We start from the raw sequence: 24059 nt of genomic DNA on the forward strand, positions 1-24059 counted from the left end.
TGCAGTCACTCAGTGCTGGTTCCTTGTTGTTGTTTGCTTCTGGTCATTTGTTTCATTGTATTTTTGTATTTTCTATCTACAAGATTCGCCTCTTGATCTCTGCATTTGGGTCCTCAAAAACCTCCCCCCTACCTTGACAGTCTGTTGTATTTTTATCTTAAATGGCATCTTGCTTTAACCATTTGTACTCTATATAAGCTACTGGAACCAGAATTTCCCTGAAGGAGTAATCCCAAGGGATAAAAAATAAAGTTGAGTTTAAGACTTCCAGGTTTAAAGCCCCTGAAAGCAACTGGGGACACGTCACTGTCTGTTAGCTGACCACTTTGACCAGCAGATTGAAAACTCATGGAGTTGCTGGGAAATACCAGGCCACATTCACCCACCTAGACCCACCCATTAGAATGCACCTCCTCTGTCTTCTAGTGGCTCTCTTATGGCTGATAGTATTCAATTCAGTTTATTTCTATAGGGCTAATTCACAACACATGTCATCTCAAGGCACTTTACAGTTCACCAGATCATCCAATCAGATTGATTCAAAGTTTTCTATCTAAGGAAAACCAGCTGATTGCATTGACTCATTGAATATGCAGCGTACTGTCGATAAAAGCAGTTTTGGACACCTCTAAAACCTTTAATTACACTGACTATTTACCTACTATATACTTTTTGTTTACTTTATTAACACCCTACCTTCTTTAAAAAAAAAAGCATTTTAAAGCTATGAGATCCACTTATTTCAGTCACACGGTTTTAATGCGATGTTCAAAAACAACTTAAAAGGATATGAGATTTTTTTGGAAGGGGTTGTTTGATATGAGCGACATGCCGATACTTTTCTTTTTAATAATAGATGAAGAACTAGCTACTAAAATTATGTTCATATTATACATAAATATATTAATTAATTCAGTGGGCAAAAAAGAAATGAACTTCATTCAGTGATAACAACCTACTGAGCCTACTGGTGGGCAGGAGGCACAATCTGAAGCCAATCTATGGGACTGATAACAGCTAGTAACGGCCATTTAATGATTGATTGATTGATTGACTTTATTGATCTCACAGTGGTGAAATTTAGGCGTTACATCAGCTCAAATAGTCAGAGAAGAAGAATGTGCCAAAGGAAGGGATGATAACATCAGTAGCGGCTCAGAGAACCAGAAAAATTTCTGATCTGTTAAGGGTCAGATCATGGCCAAACAACAACTTTTACCTCGATCTCTACTTGAAGCAATAGATGTAATTCCATATCTGCTGTCATGTGAGTTTGATATCCATAAAATTTCTAATTATTTATGCTTAACTTTTCTCCACGTGACTCTGTTTTATGGAACAACACGGTAATCCTGTGTGACAAAGAGTCATTGTTCAAGCAATGCTGGTATGATAGAGGAATCATTTTCATTAAAAGATCTGTCCGACTTTAATGACTTTTTTTGAGAACATTTAACATTCTTGAACATGCACGGCAACCCAGTACCTCTACTTTTAATTTACTTAACTAAGAACAAAATTTTATATTAAAAATCATCACATTTTCAACTATTATAAATGTCATGATCGGCCCTGATGGCTCAGCTTAATTGTTCATTTCCCTCACCTGCCCAACTGTTCCCGGTTTTCTAATTATCACTCATCTCATCCACCTGCTTTGGGTCCTTTATTATCGGTTCAGCCTGAGCGATCGGGGCTGAATCATTATTTGTTTTCCGTTTGTCTGTTTGGTAATTTTGATTTATTCTCTGATTCATGTCCTGGTTCCTGACGGCCAGTGGTTTGAGAGGTTTCATGTTTGTCTCGTCTTCTGATCCTGTTCTGATTCCTCTCTGCTGAGCCCTCAAGGTTTTAGCTCGGAACGCGAGGAGGGTCGGTTTTATTTCTCTAAGCCTGGCTCCTAGGAGACCCGTTTAAAGTCCTGCATAAATCCTGGAACAACGTCTCGTCTATGTTCCCTCAACCAGCGAGCCTGCCTGTCTGCTTCTGTGCGTGTCTGATTCTGGACTCTGAACCTGCCTAAAAGCTCTTTGGATTCCTGGATCCTCTTCTCTGTTCTGTTCCTGTGTGGATCTGAACCCTTGATCGAGCTGAGGACTCCGGGATCTCAGAACTGTCCGGTTCTGACCAGGATCAGTCTCCTGTCCACTCTCAGTGGTTGCTGCTCTGATTGGGGACACCCTGGACGGATCCCGTTCGGCACTCGATCGTATGGAACCTGCCTACATCACGCAGAGAATGGACTGAACTGTTAAACCAGAATCAGTGATGGGTTGCGCCCCGCGCTGCGGTTCTGTCTGTGTCTTTTTGTGTTAATAAACGTTTTGAACTTTCCTACTGGCTGTCTCACCTTGAATACTGGGCCCATTTGTCCCATTTCTAGACAATAAATGAATGATTATAAACAGGGATCGATTGTCTCACTTCATAATTTAAGAACAGTTATCTTCAATACTTCCATTTTCATATTTATTAAATGGACTATTAAGGTCAAGATGCTTAATTTAAATTAAATATCGTATCTAAATAATCCTGTTGCTGATATTTAAAGTAACAGGCTTAAATTACAGGTTAATCACGTGAAAGCTGAGGTCACTTATAATTATTGTCTCGATTTTCCAATAACTTCTGGTTTGATTTATGAAACTGATAAAATTCCATAATTGGAATAACAAAATATACTGCTGTAAATCAACTCTCTACATAAAAAAATAATAGTTTTAGGTAATATATTATTATTAATGAGTAAATATCATATCTGCTGTTGCAAATGGAAGCAAGCCGAGGTTTATTTTGTTTTTTGAATTATTATTTTAAAAGGTCTTTTTTAAATTAAAGTTAAATTATTATTATTTTTTTTTTTTATTTTTTTTTTTTATTTATTCATTACATATATTAAAACATACAATTGAGTGATAGCTCATAAATTCAAACTTATGATTATATGAGTATATGTATGTATATATATGTATATATATATATATATATATATATATATATATATATATATATATATATATATATATATATATATATATATATATATATATATATATTTATTCTTGCTATGAATTTCCAGCTACTTTTTTTTCCCTTACGGCAACTTAGAACACAAAGTTAAATTAAACACATTGAAATTAAGAGAAAACTGACATAGTAACATTTATAAATGTTAATTAATAGAGGCATGTTTTCTTATTAGACGTGTGCTCTAGTCAGATCTGTTATCCCCCTTATTTTTTATGTTCCTATGTTCTTATATATGCCTTTTTTGTTTTTTATTTTGAACTGTTTTGCACAAATTGCTCTCGTGTTTTAGTCTACTAAGCTCTGGTGTTTGAGGGGAGCTCAGACTGCAGTAAAGCGGCGCTCTGGATCACATAAAGATGAATCTGAGCCTCTCCAGTTATATAGGTGAGTTTTTTTTTTAGAAAGGCAGTCAGAGTGAAGCATCAATATTAGAGCTGAATACTGACCAGAAACATCATTCAATTGATCTCAGATTAAGCTAATATTTGGGTAACAAGCCACACAGCGTTGCTTTGAGATTGATAGAATTGCTAAATGTTGAGGTCATCAAAGCAAGAATGAATATTTCTAAAAAACAAACAAAAACAAAACCATTGATAAAACCGACTGACTAGTCAGCAACCAGATTCTTCTCCAGCGATTACTGGGGATTGTGGATCCCAGAGGCAGAATGGCTTCAGCCTGTAAGGCCAAAAGGCCACTGAGCTTGTGGGCTATTAATAAATGTGGAGGTCTGATATCATCACATCCCCCATCACAGCTTTCAGACTAGAAACCTGATGAGTCAGGTGGAATGCTGTCATCATGTAAGTAATATACAGTAAATGTGTTTTTATCTAATTTTGTTGGTCAGAGGTCAAAAGCTGCAACCTGGAACTACGAGAAAATTGTGGATTTAAATGAATTGTATGATTAAATTGATTTAATTTAATTGCATATAGGAACATGTAGCTTTTAGATGTAAAAGAATGGATCAACAGCAACAGTTTAAGTAGGGGTGAGTATTGGCGTTGGTGCTGCGATACGATACGTGTCAAAATACTTGGGGCACGATACGATATCGTCACTATATTGCAATATCACCATAAATTGCAATATTTTCCTGCTATCAAAATTGAATGTATAGATAAAAAGCAACCTCTGTATATGTTTATCAGATGATATTGATCGTTCAGTTATTTTGGGATGTATATTGCTTGGGGTTTGAGTCAGTCCACGTCTTCCACGGTGACTACATCAACTACAGATAACGGAGCTCCACAGCACTATCTGCCATAGTGGCGTTACAAAGGTAGCCCATTTTCCCCCACTTTTAGGTAAAAATATTTTGCTTTAAAAAAATCGATACTAGGAACTAAAAGATTGATATTATATCACGCACCAAAAATCCCAATATATTGCCAAACCCATTTTTTCCCACACCCCTAAGGTTAAGTATTCAATACACTGGATAAGATTCTCAGTCATCCAGGTCATAGTCATTCCAAAAAAAGAAAATTAAAAACAATCCACTGGGCTTTGTTTCCAAGTTTAAAGACGTTTTTCTTTAGAAAACATTCAAATTGAAACAGAAGAAGGGCTCCACCCCTTTGGAATGGGGTTCATTTGGTTTCCTTTTGTTAGCCTGCAATGCCCCATACCTGTCTATGTGTCTGAAAGGTCAGTCGTTAAAGGGAATTGTTGGTCTGGCTGAATAAGTGAGGTCTGTTCCCCTGTCAAGGGGTTCGGGGGGAGGGCTCGAGTAGTTTTCTTACAAATAGGCAATTATGGCTTAACACAGCAAAAACAGATCTAAAAAAAGATAAAAATGATAAAATAAGTGTATTTGCCCATTATCTGAGTAGGTAATTAAGATGATCTGATGATGCACGGAGTATTTTTAAAAAGGGTAGTCCTGAAATGAGATAAAATAATTTTTTTCTTATTGGAGATGTAAATGATCTTCTTTTATTGGGAAATTGTCTTATTTACCTGCTTTGATCAAGTTAAAATACAAAATTTCTTCAACAGAAATACAGTAGACCGAATTATAAGATGTTTGCAGTGTGGTTCCAGCATCAGGCTAAAAAAATATGTCTAACGATCTGCAGGTGCATGCATATTTGTGTGATTTAAGAGTTATTGGAGCTCAGGTTTAAAGGCCTTTATAGGTTCAATCCATTTACTATTTAAAAATGTTTTATCACAGTGATTCAACAATGAAACTTTAAGAACTTAAATTAACAGTAATTTAGTTAAGAATATCTTTACCTATTTCTCTAACAAAGAGTAAAAACACTGCAAAGCAAACACATATTATTTAACGACTTTATTTTAAATGATGAGCAACAGTTAGTCCGGTACGGAGCGGTCGTACTTAACTTTTTTTTTCCCCCCTTTGCCTTCTCGAGATAATGAAATAACTATCTCGTTATCATGGTTAAATCATTAATTGTTTTCTTGAGATAACAACATAATTATCTCGCTATCACAAGAAAACAGTTATTCATTTCTTGAGATAATGAGATGATTAACCTGTATGAGTAATGAATGAGGCTGGAAATAACCCTGGATTCCCAGTCCATCCATGCCTGTGGGTCTGTAGTGCTGCAGTCGCGGTACCGCATGTGCGCAAATAATCAGTTTTTAGTTTCCTTTTTCTTTTCACTCATTGGCAGGTTATGGTGGATGATGGGATTGCATGGAATACAGTAAAAAAATCTTATACCTCTTACAGCAAAAAACAGGGGCTGTTCAGAAAACATCCGACGCTAAGGCACCAGAGGCATAGGTCTAATTGCTTATGAATCAGATTGGAAGCTAAACATCAAACCAACAACGTCGTCTCTTTCCTAAAAGTTAAACATGGGATTATATACAGAATTAGACATAGGCTGCCAAGACTTATAAATCCTTTCCCGCTGTTGCGGTATTGAAGGATATAATCAGTTTTAACACACACCAATCAACTCGTTATGATGAGAATACGGTTTTCTAATGAGAAAATTATCATCTCGTTATCACGAAAACCCGGCTTTGTTATTTTGAGATAATGAGGGACACAGCTGCTATGGCTTCCATAGTCCGGATGAAACTGTTTACTACGACAATAATCATGTTAATGGCTGCACTGATTGTAAGTTTCTGGATTATCACCGATTACTGACCTTTTAAAATGCCTAACATGCTGATTTTATTTTTACAGATACTGATTTTTTTAACATTACTGACACAGTCTGTTGCTATAAGCTCACAAAACACCTTTAATAAGTTAGTTTTATCTGCAAATATGCATCAGTGAAAAAATTAAAACTTGTCAAGTAACTTAAATAAGTCTATTGCAGAATTAGGTAAGACTCGTCACACATCTGTGTATCTCCCAAAATTAAGAAAAATCACAGTGCACCCCTAATAATCTTATTTATCCTGTTAATTTATTGTTTATTTGATAGATGTGTGAAGAAATAAAAAGTAAAAAGTGGCTATTTTTCAGTTTGTATTGCGCGCAGTTTCTGCTTTTATCATTAGAAGAAGCTGCTAATTAGCTGAGCTATCTGCTCACAGAGCTCAGACTTTAATCTTATAAAATGTCATTTTTCCCTGTAAATGCTCTGGTTATTTTGCTCTGCGTGAATAAAATCACCTTTAAGGTTTTATGTTCACTTGTGTTTTTTTTCTGAAATATTTCCACCCAGATCATCTAATATAAGCAAAAATAGGAACCTTCAAATCAGCAAGCTGACCGACAGTGTGCAGCAACATGGGAGAGCAGCATTATAGTGCAGCTCTGTTTACCGTCAGCCTGGGAAAACTCTGGCTTCTGCTTTAAATGACAGGAACTATAAGGAAACTGAAACTGTTCCACATTAAAACTAGAGATGAACCGATATTCTGGGCCGATATTAGTGGGGATTTTATCGTTTATTTCCTGCGTAGCTGATTTATTAGCACAGCCATGCTGAAACCTCTCCATTTGCTATTCATTCTTAATGTTTTGTTAATAAAATGTTTGTTTTAGTGTCATCAGTTGTTTCCATTGTGCTATTTTTATCGTCTAAATGGAGAAAAAAAAACTTTTGGCTTAAAGAAAAACAGAATTGGCGGTATTCTGTCAGATCAGCATACCCCGTCAGACCTGTATACCTACAGTCAATACGCATGCACAAGAAGTCACATTTGCATACCCATATGCTAGCCTCATCCCTTTATTTTTGTACAAAAAATAGACTTTAAACTCCCTCGATGGGCTTGTATCCCTTTAGTCATTTACAAAAAACAATTTAAGTTCAGATCGCCATACAATTAAAAAAAACACCAAAATGTAAGTATTAAATTTTTGTACATGATTAAAGGGATACACGGCCGTTGAGGTAGCTTAAAGCGTATTTTTCATACAAAAATAAAGGGATGAAGTAAGGGATAAACAGGTATTGACTATGCTGGTTTGACAGAACAGAGGCACATATCAGATCAGTTAGACCAGTAGTCACCAACTTGGTGCCCGCGGGCACCAAGGGGCCCCTCATGGACCACATGGGGTGACCTCAGACTTCGATGAAATTCACAAGTTTGAAATTTTCTTCTATTTTGTTTCTCTCCATTTTTTATAATTTATAGACCTTTAAAAATGACAATGTCTAAAATACAATTAGAACTTAAAGGAAACAATAAAAATGTTTATAATGTATAATGAAGTTTAGGTGAACACCCTTGCTGTGCATGGGTCAGTGTTGGTAGCCCTTCTTATGACTCAGTACCCTTGAAGTGGCCCTCAGCCTTAAAAAGGTTGGTGACCACTGAGTTAGACTGATGTCAAAATAATCGGTATCTGCCTTAAAAATCTGAATCAGTCGATCTCTACGTTAAAAAGTGTTTCCATATAGAGCAATCCAATGCCTCTTCTCGATATGTTTCTAAGAGTCTCAATCTTGTTTGCTTCATAAAGACATTTTTCTCAACAGTCTGAGGTCCAGCAGGTCTTTCTTAGTTAGGCAACATGTTGCAATTCAGACTACATATGAATCAAAACCATTAGAGCAACACTTTTCCATGAAAAGATTGAACATTATTTATATATTCATTATGATGCCAGTCAAGTGCCAAAATAACAGTAATTATGTTTTTTAAATAATAGATCATTTCATAGTTATTAATGTGTCATAGTTAATGAATTATAAAAGAAATCCATAAATAAAAACGATAAGTTGATAACTTAAATGAAAATACCCTTTATAAAAGTATTTATGTCGTACTACTCCACATTGTGAGTCAGTACTTTATGTGAGTCCTGAGAGAAAGTCGATGGTCTGCAGTTAAAATAGACAATTATTCTGATATTTAGGATTATTTGAAAATGCAAAGAGGCATTAAAAGGTTAACATGACATTTTGCAGAAAATGGATATGAATAATACTTATTTTATTACTTATATCATCCATATACTTATAATCCAGTAGGATATTCAGACTCTCCCCAGCAACACTCCGGCTCATTAGCCAGGAGATCACAGAGCAGAAGAGATTGGCTAAAGTCCTGCAAGGAGTCCTGGGTCTGTAGCCACGTTTAACGCCACAGATATCTACCGACTTATATGATGTATCATTTATTTCAACCTCATAATAACTTCTAAAAGCTTCTATTCAAAGAGGTCTCTATGGGGTGAAGATCATTCAAATTTAGTTGCAGGCAAAGAACATGTTTTGTAAAAAAAAAATATTATTTTTTTTACCCTTTTTAAATTTGTTAAATGTTATCTTTTTCACATTTTATTTTGAGATTTTACATTTAAAAAAAATGTTGACTCTTTTTTCCAATTCACCAATGCAATTTTCTTAAAACTTTTTCAATTTCCATTTACAAAAATTTGTTGCAACAATAATGGAATAAAGTTATCTCCATCTATCCCTAACATATACGGCAGAGGATTAGGGCCACTGAAGAAAAAGAAAAGCTTAACTGACTTTTAAATTTTATTTCAGCATAATATGAGAAAAAGTCACAAAAGCCGTAGCCATGTCTGTTTTAGAGACTAAACTAGCTCTCTTGTTTAATCACCTTCTGCTCTTCCATTAATGAAACAGCATCACCAGGGACCCCTCAGGGACAGGAAAAATTGCCTAATTCCATCCTTTTCCACCAATGTGTTCCTGTTCCTCCCAAACAACTCACATCTTTGTCAGTGAAGCTGAGCGCTCCACATCTCTACCTTTATGGTACCCATCTACATTAAGATCTACACTTCTGAGAATTAATTCAGAATTCTAAGAAAAAAGTCAGAATTATGAGAAAAAAGTCAGAATTCTAAGAAAAATGTTCGGATTGTGAGAAAAAGTCAGAATTGTGATATTAAAGTCAGAATTGTGAGGAAAATGGTCATAATCCTGATCTTTTTTCACATTTTAAACTGAAATATTGTTATAATTAATTATAATTATTGTTATATTGTTATAATTATATTATAATTTGAAAATCAGTTAACTTTTTTCCCGGTGGTTCTTATCCTCTTCCATAGACATATTTCCATTTCATTTCAAAGTGTTTTATTTATAAACACGTATCTATTATTATTTTTAGGTGATATAAATGTGTCACCCCTGGCCCTCCATACCCAGCAGGACAGACGCTGACTTTCAGGGCCAGTTTAAAGCCACTAACCTCCATCTGCGTAGGTTTCCGTCCCGTATCCATCCTGTAGTCCGTTATTCCAGGTTCCTTCGTACCTCGCGCCGCTGCCCACGCTGACCCGGACCCCGTACCTCCCTTTGAAGCCATGGGTCCATTCTCCTCTGTAGATCCAGTGTCCTTTGGTTTCCACCCCTAGCCCGTGGCGCTTGCCCTGTGACCAGTAGCCCTCATAGGTGTTCCCGCTGGGCCAGGTGTAGACCCCGACCACCTCGAAGCCGTAGTTCCAGGAGCCCGAATACTCCCCCTGGCCCTTGGGTCCGGTGCAGATTCCGTGGCCGTGGGCTTTGCCCCCCTCCCAGCCCCCACAGTAAGCCCCACCGTCGTCAAACTCGAAGCGACCACCGCTCATTCCGAAGACGCACAAATCCCAAAAACTAAGGAAGGGAGGTTTCTAAAGTTTCCTTTTACCTGTCCGGAGATAATGACGTCACTTTCACCTGACATTCAGGTGTGAGATGAACTTCAGAGGGTTTGTTCTGTGGTGATCTCCATGGAGCTGATGAGCTGTCTGTTTAATCCAGGGATGGATCATCCATGAAGCTCATTCTTTGTTGGGATTTATGGAGGAATTAGGATTTTTGTGTCTGGATTAGCCAGAGATCTTACATGGCTTTCTCAGGTGGCTTCCCCCCTGTCCCTGCCACCCAGCTACCTCCTGACAGCCGCTGCACTTCAGCAAACCTAACAAGGCGACCAATCCACAAACACACACCGCCTTCCAAAAATACAACCCAATCCTTGACTTCGCTGCTGGGAAGGAGTCCTGCCAGAGTCTGAAGTAGCTGCATGCCTTCCTGCTCCCTGCTGTCCAACTGCACACATTTTATCCCTGGACACGCGGCTAAAATAGATACATAAATAAAAAAGATGCGCGCAAAGATCCTCTTTTCAGCTGGAAAAGGTGCGCAAATCAAACCACGCATTCCTTAATCCTCTTAAAATCATTTTAGATAAAAGATTTATGAAAATAATCTTAGAAGTTTGGTTTATTCTCCTTTAAAGTAAATATTATAGAGGATTTAAAATGCATTGAATAGATTTTGATCTTTAAATTGCGATGCAATTACTTTAGTATGACAAAAACATAAAATATAATATGAAACCTGCAAAAGTGAAAAAGGAAGTATTAATTTCGCCCCCTGCTGGACACTTTAAAAAATACAATAAAATACCAATACATACTCTGATTTTATTAATTCATTCATTCCAAAACTTGTACCAGAGTAGAAGAGTTTAATAATATTTTTACTCAAATGAAACTAAAAATGTGTTTGATAGAAATTCTCCTCTATTACCGAGTAACTGATCTACTTTCTAACCGATTTAATATTTAACACATGATGTAAACAACACGTAAATTCTAGTTTTATTATACAATGAGATAGAAAATAAATATAACATGCAGTTATTACACAATAAGGATTTTAGGTGGGAAAAAACTAATTAAGAGACACATTTGGAGTTAGAAAACGTCCTAAATCCATTGTTGCAGCATGTTTTATGTATATAAATTGGTGGTATTAAACCAATACACTTTAAATTAACTGTATTGCTCTCTGGTGCATACTATGGGGTAAATTGTGTTCCATTATTTTGCAAACAAACAGCAAGTTTTGTAAGTGGAAATTTAACCAGAAATAAAACGTCTATAAATGTTATAATTCAAAAAAGGTTTTAACAGTATCTTTGTTGTTTACTTACTTTTTTCCAACATCTAATTTAATGATGAAGTTATTTTTTTCAAGAGTTTTTTTTTACAGATTTTAAATTTTTAACATTTTCTTTCTCAATTTTTTCGTTTTCACACACAGTTTTATGAATTGCATTATTTTCTGTGTTCTATAAAGTAAATATTCACAAAATAAAAATCTATGATAATATTTTGATTGTTCCATGTCTGATTTATTGCACAAAACAGTACTATTATTAATTCAATTTCAATTCAGTTTATTTCTATAGCACCAATTCACATCATGTCATCTCAGGTCACTTTCCAGTTCACCAGATCATCCAGTCAGATTGATTCAAAGTTTTTATCTAAAGAAAACCAGTTGATTTCATCGACTCATTGACTCAAAGGCAATCCCTCACACTAAGCATGCTTGTAGCGACAGTGGAGTGGAAGAACTCCCTTTGAACAGGAAGAAACCTCCAGCAGAACCAGGCTCAGTGTGAGCGGCCATCTGCTGCAGGCAGACGAGCTCCGAGCCAGCTCCCATGTCAGAGGATGAAGAGAGCACATCCAGTTAGTCACAGTCAGAGAAACAGGACTACACTGGAAAACAGGCCAAGCTCCAGCATCTATAAACAAAGGTGTTGATGGCAGCAGCACAGCTGATATTTCTCTCCAGGATGGAGTCACAGCCAAACAGGAACAGACCAGATGAAGCTACTATGAGAAAAAGCAGAGAGAGCAGAACGTTAGAGATTGAACTAACAGATTCTGCAGAGTGGGAGAATAGAGATAGAATGAAGCAGAATGATGAAAAAGGGGTCCCTATGTCCTCCAGCAGTCTAAGCCTATAGCAGCAGAACTATAGAGATAGCTCAGGATAACCTGAGCCACTCTAACTAGAAGCTTTATCAAAAAGTAAAGTTTTTTATTATAGTGATTTATCCTGGTTGTTGAAAGTTGTAGGGAAGCGCCTGTTCCAACCGTTGCAATTCCAAACTCTCTCAAGTGATGCCCGACTTTACACGAGTGGATAAAGTGAATATTATCGGGCGATTATCAAGGACAGAGACGTCCATCCCCGTGAACACTGGGACGGAACTCAATAGTAAAGGAAAATATTCTTATTTCAACCGTTGCGTATATTAGCTGCGACAAATGAATCAAGATGCTATGACCGAAAAAATTTGGTTGTCAGATGACCGTTGATATATGATTGGACGAATTTAGGTGTTCAGGATAACGAAAAAAGCAACACAGATTTTAAGACAGAATTAACTTTTGGAACAATTATTGTCCGATAAAGATTACATCTATATGACTAAGCAGAATTATTTGATATTTAAATATGATTTCCGTACGACTTTAAATATGGTCAGATAAATATATATATATTTTTGTTGTTTTCTTTATGTCCTTACAGGAGCCGCTTGACCTTCCACTAGCCTAACTGCTCTTCTCGCGGGTCTCCATTGCGCATGCCTGGTCTCGTGACGTAGCCTCTGATTTATCCGCGTGCAGCAGCAGCAGCAGCATGCTATGGTAACATTACAGCCTTTGGGTTCGGTTTGTTAGCGGGAGGTTTGGCCGATTTCAGCACCGGAGCTGTCCAACGCTGACTGATGCTGCCGCCGCGCGCCACAGAGGTGATGCTGCGCGCGAGCTGCTGACACCCCCCCTCCTCCCCCCGCCCTTCCACCCGCCCCTCTCTCTCTCCGTCTCTCTGTCCTCCCTCTCCCTGCATCCTTCCCCTCCTCGCCTCTCTCCTCTCATCCACACGCACTAAACGCTCTGTCATGGCGTCTTCCAACCATGTTACCCCCACCAACTGTAGCTGGTGGCCCATCTCAGCCATGGAGGAGGACGGCAAAGTGGCGGACGGTGAGGAGTGCGAGGAGCCCACGGCGGAGTCCAAACCCTTTAACAAAGACAGGCTGGTTCTGTATCACTGGACGCAGTCCTTCGCCTCACAGAAGGTAAGGCAGGAGCAGAAAATGGAGAGAGTGCATGCTGTTCCAGGGTCTGTTTGCTCTCACCGACCAAAGGCACGTTTGCATCTGGGCTTGTTTACCTCCTCTGTGTGAGAGAATGACAATGAAGCTGCAGCAGGACACTTCATCTCCAGCGTGTGTGTGTGTCTGCCATGCATAATAACAGCAGAGGAGGTTTCTCTGTTTCTATTTGATGCACAGAGCTGCAGGCCCGTTTCTCCCTCTGAAACACACCATATGGGGCTGTTTTTATTCCAGCCCACCTTTCATCACCATTGATAATAAATTATTTGTGAACTTCCTTGAATGAACCAGTGTCATCAGGAAAAATAGCCTTGAAGCTACTGCGCTTACTCTTCACCAAACTGACACATAAAGCATTTATCCCCCCCAACCTGCACTGTGTAAATACCCCCGCATTACTGTCAGGGGAGGTAAACCTGAGACCATAGGACCTCCGCTGCAATCTTCTCAGGGTTGTACAAACTGAACTGGTTTGAGTATGGAAGCCCATTTCCCCCAACTCAAAAATAAATAAATTATCTAATTATGATGAGATAGTATCTCAAAATAATGGGATAGTATCTCATTATAATGAGATACTATACCATATACCATACCATACTCAAACCAGTTTGTCTCATTATAATGAGATACTATCTTATGACATACTATCTCAAAATAATGGTTTGGTATCTCATTATAGTGAGATAGTATCTCAAAAAAATGAGATAGAATCTCATGAGATTGTATGTCAAAATAATGGAATACTATCTCATTATAAGATCGCTCTATGAGATACTACCTCATAATGAGATAGTATCTCATTATTTTGAGATACTATGTCATTATAATGAGATACTATCCCATTATTTTGAGATAGTATCTCATGAGAAAGTATCTCGTTATTTTGATTTACTATCTCGTTATTTTGAGATAATATCTAAAATTGTTCTTGTTAGAAACTCATAATAATGAGATAGTATCTCATTATTTTGAGATAGTATCTCATTATTTTGAGATACTATGTCATTATAATGAGATACTATCCCGTTATTTTGAGATAGTATCTCATGAGAAAGTATCTCGTTATTTTGATTTACTATCTCGTTATTTTGAGATAATGTCTAAAATTGTTCTTGTTAGAAACTCATAATAATGAGATAGTATCTCATTATTTTGAGATAGTATCTCATTATTTTGAGATACTATGTCATTATAATGAGATACTATCCCGTTATTTTGAGATAGTATCTCATGAGAAAGTATCTCGTTATTTTGATTTACTATCTCGTTATTTTGAGATAATGTCTAAAATTGTTAATGTTAGAAACTCATAATAACGAGATAGTATCTCATTATTTTGAGATACTATCTCATTATAATGAGATACTAACCCAATTATTTTGGGATAGTATCTCATGAGAAAGTATCTCGTTATTTTGATTTACTATCTCGTTATTTTGAGATAATATCTAAAATTGTTCTTGTTAGAAACTCATAATAACGAGATAGTATCTCATTATTTTGAGATACTATCTCATTATAATGAGATACTATCCCATTATTTTGAGATAGTATCTCATGAGAAAGTACCTCGTTATTTTGATATACTTTCTCGTTATTTTGAGACAATATATAATTTTTTTTAGATAGAAACTCAAAATAATGAGATTGTACCTCATTATAATGAAATGAGATGCGGAATGCAGTAAGAGTCCAGGAGGAATGAAACTGATGAAGTTTTAGCTACAATGGTGGTGGAGGGGCTGGAGGTGGGTTGAAACGGGGTCATCTGAAGGAAGTCAGATGGTGCCTGCTCACTAGGTAGCAGACGAGTTGCGGACTAAGCATGCTTGTAGCGACAGTGGAGAGGAAAAACTCCCTTTTAACAGGAAGAACTCTGCCAGGCTCAGTGTGAGCAGCCATCTGCTGAGGCCGAGTGGGGTTCATATTAATTTCACTTGAACGTCCCAGAGACACCACCCGTGTTTTCGAGGAGAACGGGTCACTATCATCATCAAATGCATACAAAAAATAAAACAAGACAGATTCATTTTTGACTTTGTTATTACAGGAACAAGGTCCAGTTGAAGAATCCCAGCTTTATATTTTATGGTTGCAAATGCTTTAAAAAAGCTTCGAACTCTTACAGAGAGACTTTAAAGGAAATAATGTTAATAATACAAACAAGAAGTCAAATACAGAATCACATAAGTCAAAGCTGAGAAAAAATAAATGATGACGTACAGAGATATAATACATTTGCTTTGAAAAGTTAAGAGGTGCATCTACCAGTGAAGTGTGGAAAATTAGGATGTAAATAGATAGTCCAGCATTTAAAATGTCGCCTGATCAAGTTTTTTATTTGACTGATGAATTCATTAATCTTTATGACTATAGTAGAAGCTCAGCTTTCCCAATGAGGCTTTGTCAGAGAGGGAGACGTTTGTAAAGGACCCAGATGCAGAGACTGAGGCAGAGGTTGTTTCTTGCAGATTTAATCATTAGAGTGGCAGCAACAGAAGCATAAATCCAGAAACAACCAACCTGGGGGCACTGGAACCAGAACAAAGGGGAACAGAGAGCTTCAGGAGGGAATGAAGTTAAGCCAGCATAGAGCAACTGCAGGGGAGGTGTTTATATATATAATAATAATAAATTATTGAACTTTATTGATCTCACATTGGGGAATTTTACCTCTGCATTTAACCCATCCTCTTGGGGAGCTGTGGGCTGCCATTGTGGGGTGCAATCGGGGGTTAAGGGTCTTGCTCAAAGACCCAGAGTGGCAGTCTGTGGGAGTGGGATTCAAACTCACAATGTCAGGATTCTGAGCCCTGTGGCCTAACCACTAGGCCATCGCCCCCACATACAGCCCCATTTAGATTACTCTTTTGAAACCGTACTAAGATCGGTCCGAGGACGGTAACCGAGATAACTGTTGGGTATAAATGGAACGCAACTGAACTGGACCTTGCCAGACAACTAATCCGCGATAAATCTAGTATTACCCGGTAGTTTCACAGCAGGTCTCGGTCTTCATCTGTGGCTCAGTTCTCTGATAACAAAAAGAGCATGGGCAGACCGTGTCGTCTATTTACAGTTAGCTGACTAATTTTTCTGGTTTTCCAGCGAGTCCGGTTTTGCAATTCACAGATCTCTTCAGCTGTTTACAACACAAACTTCTTCTTGACCTATTAACAATAAATGGCATCAAAAGAGCGTGGTGCAACCTGGGATGATGTCGAGACCAAGGCTCTCTTTGAAATTTGGGCAGAGGAATCTGTCCTCGCAATAAGTTCCTGAATGTTATAGGAGCCGGCATTTTTGTTTCCATAATTCCCGCCTTGAAAGGTGTAGTACCGTGGACCGCCGATAGGAGACGAGGAACCGTGCTAGCGTGATCTGTAAATGGTCGTAAGAACCAAGCTCAGGACTGATCCAAGCTCTGTCCCAACGCCGCACGGATCGGTTTCAGAGGGCTAGTGGAAATGAGACATATATGCCAAACAAAACAATGAACGGAGTGATCAACTAATTGGGAGCCGGTGTGGACAGAAGTATCTAGAAGGGCACTATGGAAAAGGACAGTGCTTAGATATAACTAGAAGACAACTTTAATGACACTACATGAAAAAATGAAGTTGACATGAATCAAAGTTTACCTTAAAACTTGAACAGAACTAAAACTCCCACTCAACAGATCGTGACGGGTTTCTTTCCTGTTCAGAAGTATCAACAATAACTCATATATGGAAGCAATTTCTAGCAAAAAAGACTTTAATGCACTTTTAATTACCCGCTCAAAAAAGTAGGCTTATCATCTGCATACAGGGAACTTTAGATATAGACATATTCTTTATTCTAATATAGTTAATAAAAGTGGATTAGAAGATTGTACCTTGGGGGACTCCTTTTAGAAAACTGGACTTTAATGTTTGTGTAAAAAATGCAAACAAAATCCAAACTATATGTGTGTGTTGCTGCTTAATCCAACACCTACAATACCTCTTAACAATGGCTCCTGATCAACTTTGGTCAAGTCGCACAGCCAAAGAGCCAAAGAGTGTTTTCACCGCTCTTGATTCCAGGGATTAAGTGTCCCAGCAAGTGCTGCTGAAGCCGGTTAATCCAAATGTCAGAAGAGCAATACTTTAAGCGTGGAAGACATGAGGTTGGTGTTTACTGTAAACACAATCAAAACAAAGAAGTCGATTCCTAGACTTAAGGCTGATTTATGCTCAGAAACCAGGTCGTGTGTGCGTGTGTATCTCAGTGAACGCAAATGTGGCCCCGCCCCTTCCGCAGACACTCTGCTGCACCTATCCAAAATTGTACGTGACCACAGACAGGAGGCCTCTGATTGGTCAATTCTCCACTGCTCTACTTTATGCGTATTTCCTGTTTGGTTCCTTACCAGCTTGTTTTGTTTGTATTAGGGATGCACTATATAATCGGCCCCCTATCGGTATCGGCCTTAAAACTGAATATCGGACATCGGCCACCCCACCGATATTTAACCCGATATTTGATCAGCTTCTGAGTTTCTAAAGTCTAAAAAAAAAAAACAAATACTACTTCTTCTTCTTCCTCAAAAACTTCTTTTTTTACAGACTTAAAAACTTCTAAAGACGAGGGAAAAAATATTGATACATTAAAATATCCCAATATCTTCATATGCTGATATATTGCCATTTAAAAACACCATATCAATCTCTTTTACTAATGAAATATTGCTATATGTCATCGTTATGCTACGAAATCCCCCGAAAATTCACGAAATGTTGCCATATTTTTATATGTTGATACATTGACGCGGTATCGATCTATTTTACTAACAAAATCTCACAAGAATTTGCAAAATATCACGAGAGTTTGTAACAGAACGATGAAATTTCACGAGATTTTGAAAGTAAAATAGATCGATACCGCGTTTTTAAAAATCAATTTGATATCAGCATATGAAAATATATTTGAGTATATTATTTTTCAAAGTGTCAGAAATGGATAACAAAACTGCTATTTTCAATGACTACTTATTTTTGTCCAGCTTTAACATCGGTATCGATATCGGTTATCGGCTACATGAGTTTTAAAATATCGGCATATCGGATATCGGCCAAAATCCCAATATCGTGCATCCCTAATTTGTATGACCTCCATTGTGCAAAACGATGGAGCAGCTAGAAGCGCGAGGTGCGCGAGAACGCTGGGAGCCATTTTCCACCTGGATCCCCGCTCTTTTTGGCCCTCACGTCCCTCCGTTGTCGCACCAACTTGCGTCCACTTCCTCACCACCACGGCCGTATCTAGACCCACAGCTAGTTCCTGATTGTCCCTCCTGCATTGTGGCGTGGAATAACATAGCGCAGACCACGCTTCAATATTGGGCATAAATCCAAAATATCTGCGACACACTGCTGCTGGACGATAACCAGACCTTTAGGGGGACCAAGACAAGTTCAAGACTCTTTTCTTCAGTATCTGATACAACGGGGTGGCAATTTTTGATAAGTTTTACTTTCCCATTAAATCTCCAAGATATTAAACACTCAAAGCTGAAAGAAAATAGCTTTTTTTATGTTATATTTATCACTAGATATTCGCTTTTTTTTTCTTCAAACATTTGAATAACACTGTCTATAAAACTTAATGTTTTTAAATAAACTTTTTTGCTTCCGTGCTACGGTACATATTGGACGTCAGCTCCAGATAAACCTAAATCATTGCGATGAAGTTTCTGGAAGCAAGAAGGACTTTGATTTGTAATCAGATCCAGATATCTTCAGTATTTGGCCATAAAGTAAAATAGGGAATTCAAATTTACCAATAATAATAATAATAAAAAAAATATCTAATTGTTAATCTGTGTAGGATTAAAGATAGTTTAATTCATTTCAGGTTACACCAAAATGCAGAAGTCCTTTTGCAGAGAAGACATGTTGATAAAATCCAATCACTGATCTTCATCTGGAACAAATTACGTCCAAATGGGAACATAAGTGCCTGAAGATTTTGGTCAATTAGCTTAATCAGTTGATATTTCATATATTTTGCTTCATTTGTGTTTTCACCTAAGATTTATAATCAAACAGCTTGAGGAATGTTTAATTTACGGTGCTTTTATATTTCCGAGGTGATTGGGAGTCTCGGATCTGCGGGTCGGTTCTCAGGCCGGGTTGTTGGCTCCGGTCTGAGCTGCTGATCGAACCAATCGTCACTCAGCGGAGGATAAACACACGACTCTCCGTCATGATTATCATCTCAATCATGGTGCTGGAGTGGTTCTGTCATCATTACTAAACGGTGCTGAGATGAGCCTCTATCCCAGCTCTCTTAGATCGATCTTATGTAGAATCGTGAAGTCAGCCTGATGAATTTGTTCTTAATTTAAAGGATAAAAATCCTCCTTTTCTTTTCGATACTTTGACAACAGAGCCGTTTTCTGAGGCACCGTCTTCACCATGTGTTTGACGTGTTGCCTCATTGAGCTGCTGAACACCCTCCTCTTCTCCTTCATCCGACGCGCTGCCTGTCATATTCTGATCGTATTGTTAATGCAACAGATCTGATAACGACGGAGTCGGATGCGGCTCAATACCCAGAAGTAGCAGCATGTTGATATGCAGCCGCACAGATCAATGGCGCCCAGGTAACGTCAAGGCCTCCAGGTCGGAGATTTACATCTTCAGCAGCGAGACGGTGAGACTCAGCGTGGAGACGCCAGTGTGTCGTTATGCCAGCGCCCATCTTGTAAGAGTTTGATTCATTTTTTTGTGTCGTGATATAAAAGAGGGAGGAATACAGCTGCAGGTTAAAAGTTTATTGCAGACAGAAAGATGCCTCTGTTTATTTAGCTGCCTGTCTGTCAGGGTCAGTGGGGGCAGGAGCCTGTCTGCTGCAATCTGTTTAAACATGGGGAGGAAATAAGGGTACCCAGAGAGAACTCATGCATACACAGGGAGAACACACAGAAAGAGAACAGGTTGGAACCCAGAACCTTATGGCTGCAAGGCCAAATTGCTACGAACTGTCCAGGCCGAGGAGGCGCTAATACTGGCTGTTTCTATATTCAAAGAAAAGCGAGTACAGACTTGTGTTTTCGCCATGTATTTTTATGACAAGAACACAGAATCTAATGAACATTTTGCCAAAAAACAATGGCCACCAGAGCCAGCGGTACATCAAACATGGCTATACAGAGAGAGAGAGCTTTTTTCATTTTATTTTTTTTTTTTTATACAACTTTATTTTTTTTTTTTTCAAAGAACAATACAGAGCAACCATGTTGCACTATAGGAATTCACAACAACCATTATTTACAGACATTTTCAACAAGTGTAAATTCACATTTTTACCAGTCACGTAAAGTAAATGACCAGTAAATGACCTCGTTTTGTGCAAAACAAGAAACAATAAGGAAGAAAAACAAGAAAAAATAAAAATAAACAAAAGTTAACGCTAGGGGGAAACGGCGCTCTAAATAATATTAAAAAGGACAAAGGCTTCTCCGGTTTTGATTGCTTTCTTATTTTCTGATAATTGTATGGTGTCGATATGTTGTTTAAGTTCGTGCTTAAAAGCAGTTGGAGCCTCTATATTTACATTTATGTATAAAGAACTTGGCCATAATAATAATAAAGTCAATTATATATACCTTATCTAATCTCTTTGTTTGAACCTTGCAATTTCCCTTAATGCTGAATAGTATAATCTTCCTAAATAAAAGAAAATCTTTGTCTATTTTTCTCCTAATTAAATAATAAACGTCGTACCAGAAGGACTGGATAAGTGGACAGTTCCAGAATAGATGAGCAAGTGTTTCAGGCGGGCTAACGTTAGCTCTGGTTGCCGTTACCCTCAGAGCTCTGCTGATTGCCGTGGTCCTCTCAACATCGGAACTTATTCTAAAATTTACACCCTAAACCAATAAATGTTCCATATAGTGGAGCTCAAAGTATAACGTTCTCGCCTCAAATGATCTTAAAACGTACTTTTATAGAAGAACGGCAACAGAAAAGAGAACCTTTAACTTAATACTCTGAGCTCTGTGAGCGCTAACCTGGAAGCTGCTGCTGCCGCAGTGCATGCTGGGACAGCCGTCAGTCTGGAGAACGGACAGGTCTGCTGTGATGCATGCTGGGTAAATAGGGAGGGGCCAGAACAACATCCAGGGACCTTTTCTGTTCTCAGGCTTGTGTGGAACATTGTTGAGGCTGATGAAGTTTCAAAAGCACATGAGAACACACAGGTACACATATTGAGAAACAGCCACTGTATAAATACATGGTTTTTACAGCAAGTTAAAAAAATAGACATAAACGTAACAAAGATGTACTCTAAAGGTCCGGTTATTCTCCTGCAGCAGTGTGTCGCAGTGAATTTGTCGCAGATATTTTTGATTTATGCCCAATATTGATGCATGGTCTGCGCTATGTTTTTCCACGCCACAATGCCAGACGGACAGTCAGGAACTAGCTGTGGGTCTAGATACGGCCGAGGCGGTTGAGGAAGTGGGGGCAAATTGGTGCGACAACGGAAGGACATGAGGGCCAAAGAGAGTGGAGATCCAGGTTCTCATTGTTTTTATACGATGGTGCGACTCAGCATGATGCAGATTTATTTAACTATAGAGAATTGTTCTTGAATAAAAAACTTTGCTTTAAAGCATTTATTGTAACTTATTTTTGTAGGGGTGTAAATAATAATCGTTTTGTATCGATGCATCGATCCAACAGCCGACGATCCGATGCATCGATACGTCCGCAAGAGATTTAATTCATGTTTTTTTTCCCTCTGGTCTATTTTTATCCATTTGCTCCTGAGCGTAATTCTCCTCCCGTGCTGCGGTGGCGCTAAATCTATTTTGCCCTCCTACCTCGCTTCCTGGTTATACTCTTACAGCAGTGTGTTGCAGTGAGCTTGACACAGACATTTTAAAATTATGCTCAGTATTGAAGCGTGGTCTGAGCTACACGCTGTGGGTCTAGATACGGCCGAGGCGGCCAGGAAGTGGGGCGAGTTTAGTCCGACGACGGAGGGACATGAGGGCCAAAAAGAGCGGAGATCCAGGTGGAGAAATGGTCCCAGCGTTCTCGTGCACCTCGCTCTTCTAGATGGTGAAACTTCACCAGTTTTTTTCCGCAATTTCGGTCATAAAAACAAAATAAGCCGGCCTCCTGTCTGCGGCAGCAGCGGAGCGCCTGTGGAGGGGGGCGGGACGTCTGGAGCCGAGGTACTGCATTGCACTCATTGCACTGATTATGTGCAGTATTTTTTGATGCAAGGCCTTTCAGAATCTGTAACGCAGGGGGATTATTATTTTTCAGTGAATCAGGTTTTCCTAGGAATAGGTGGAGTGCAACTTTTCTACTTCTGTTATTTTCTGTAGTTTCTCAAAAAAAAAAAAAAAAGCATAATGATATTACAGCTTTCATTGATTTATTTCAAATTTGAAACATTGTCTAGCCTGTAAGGTGTAAAAAAAAAATTAAAAAATGTACCAATTTATTGAATCGTATCGTGATGTATTCTTGAGTATCGAAAATAATCGAATCATTGGGTCAGGAAATCGATACTGATTCGAATCGCCATGATGGATGTGATTTACACCCCTAATTTTTTGCCTGATTTCAGCACCATTAAGCATTAAGAGTTGAGCTTAAATAGTTTTATCAATCTAAATGACATTCCTGTGTTGGAATAAAAGCAGATTTTTGTCGATATTTATAATATATGTTAAACATCTTTGCAGCCACCGGATGTTGCGACCCAAATAGCCTCTAATGCATCAAACTAAGCTAAAAGAAAACTTTTAGATAATCAAGAACCTTAAGGAAAGTGTTTTTATTCAGTAAAGAAGGTTCGCTCGGTAAAGGAGGAAGCAGGTGGGTCTGAGCAAACCTGCATTGAGGTGAGTTGACTTGTAAACTACTGTGGGACAGATGTTGGTTCTTTAACGTCAGAGTATCTTTGGCAGTTGTTTCTTTTGTGTATAAATATATATATATATATATATATATATATATATATATATAAAGTTTTTTTTGTTGAAGTTGAAATTAAATACAAAGTATTTTTTCAATGTCAAATAACGGACGGGCGAAAATATTCATTTTCTACTTCGATGAATTGAGCTTAGGTGTATTTTTAGTCTGCAAGATTCTGCCAAGTCTTACCATCACATCGCTTTACTTTCACAGGTGTTTACCTCATATTTGATCATCAGAGTTTTTCTCCCTTTAGTTGTGTCAAAAACCACAAGAACCGTTTTCTTCCATCTGTTTCTATTAAGCTGCCTCCTACACATTTAATCCTTTCATAGGAGACAGACAGAGCAAACTCTCGCTGATCAGCACTGAGCCAGAGATCAGATTTTGCTTTCCAAGCATCTCAACATGTTGGCATCTTTAGAAGGGAGTGAATAAGCTAACATTGCATAACAAACTCCTTTTGCAACAATGACTGTGTTGTTTCTAGGGACGCCTCAGCAGTTCATCCTGACAGCCCTCCAGTTACACTGCAAAAAGTTGAAATCTAAATAAGTCCTTTTTTTCTTAAAATAAGCGCGCTTTTTCTTGAATTAGGGAGGTAAGTGAGACACTTTGCAAATGGAACAAGACAATTTAGATTTAAAATAAGAAAATTGCATTGTTTTATTTCAAGTGCATTATATCTAAGACTAAACATATTAACTCTAT

General features: G+C 38.0%; 2 protein-coding genes across 2 annotated transcripts in view; one reads left to right on the plus strand and one right to left on the minus strand.

Annotated features, from left to right (window-relative positions):
- Nucleotides 1-10368, minus strand: part of jph2 (junctophilin 2) — a 43231-nt gene extending 32863 nt beyond the window's left edge. The window contains exon 1 of the mRNA XM_038306610.1: nt 9664-10368. Within this exon, the coding sequence (XP_038162538.1) occupies nt 9664-10042 (379 nt within the window). The 5' untranslated portion in view covers nt 10043-10368. The remainder of the gene's footprint in view (nt 1-9663) is intronic.
- Nucleotides 10369-12927: 2559 nt separating this feature from the next.
- The window catches only part of gdap1l1 (ganglioside induced differentiation associated protein 1-like 1), a 28221-nt gene continuing 17089 nt past the window's right edge, over nt 12928-24059 (plus strand). The window contains exon 1 of the mRNA XM_038306611.1: nt 12928-13341. Coding sequence (XP_038162539.1) covers nt 13162-13341 — 180 coding nt within the window. The 5' untranslated portion in view covers nt 12928-13161. The remainder of the gene's footprint in view (nt 13342-24059) is intronic.

This window comes from Cyprinodon tularosa, unplaced genomic scaffold (genome assembly GCF_016077235.1).
Source record: "Cyprinodon tularosa strain WSP-4 unplaced genomic scaffold, ASM1607723v1 ctg587, whole genome shotgun sequence".
NCBI classification, from domain to species: Eukaryota; Metazoa; Chordata; class Actinopteri; order Cyprinodontiformes; family Cyprinodontidae; genus Cyprinodon; species Cyprinodon tularosa.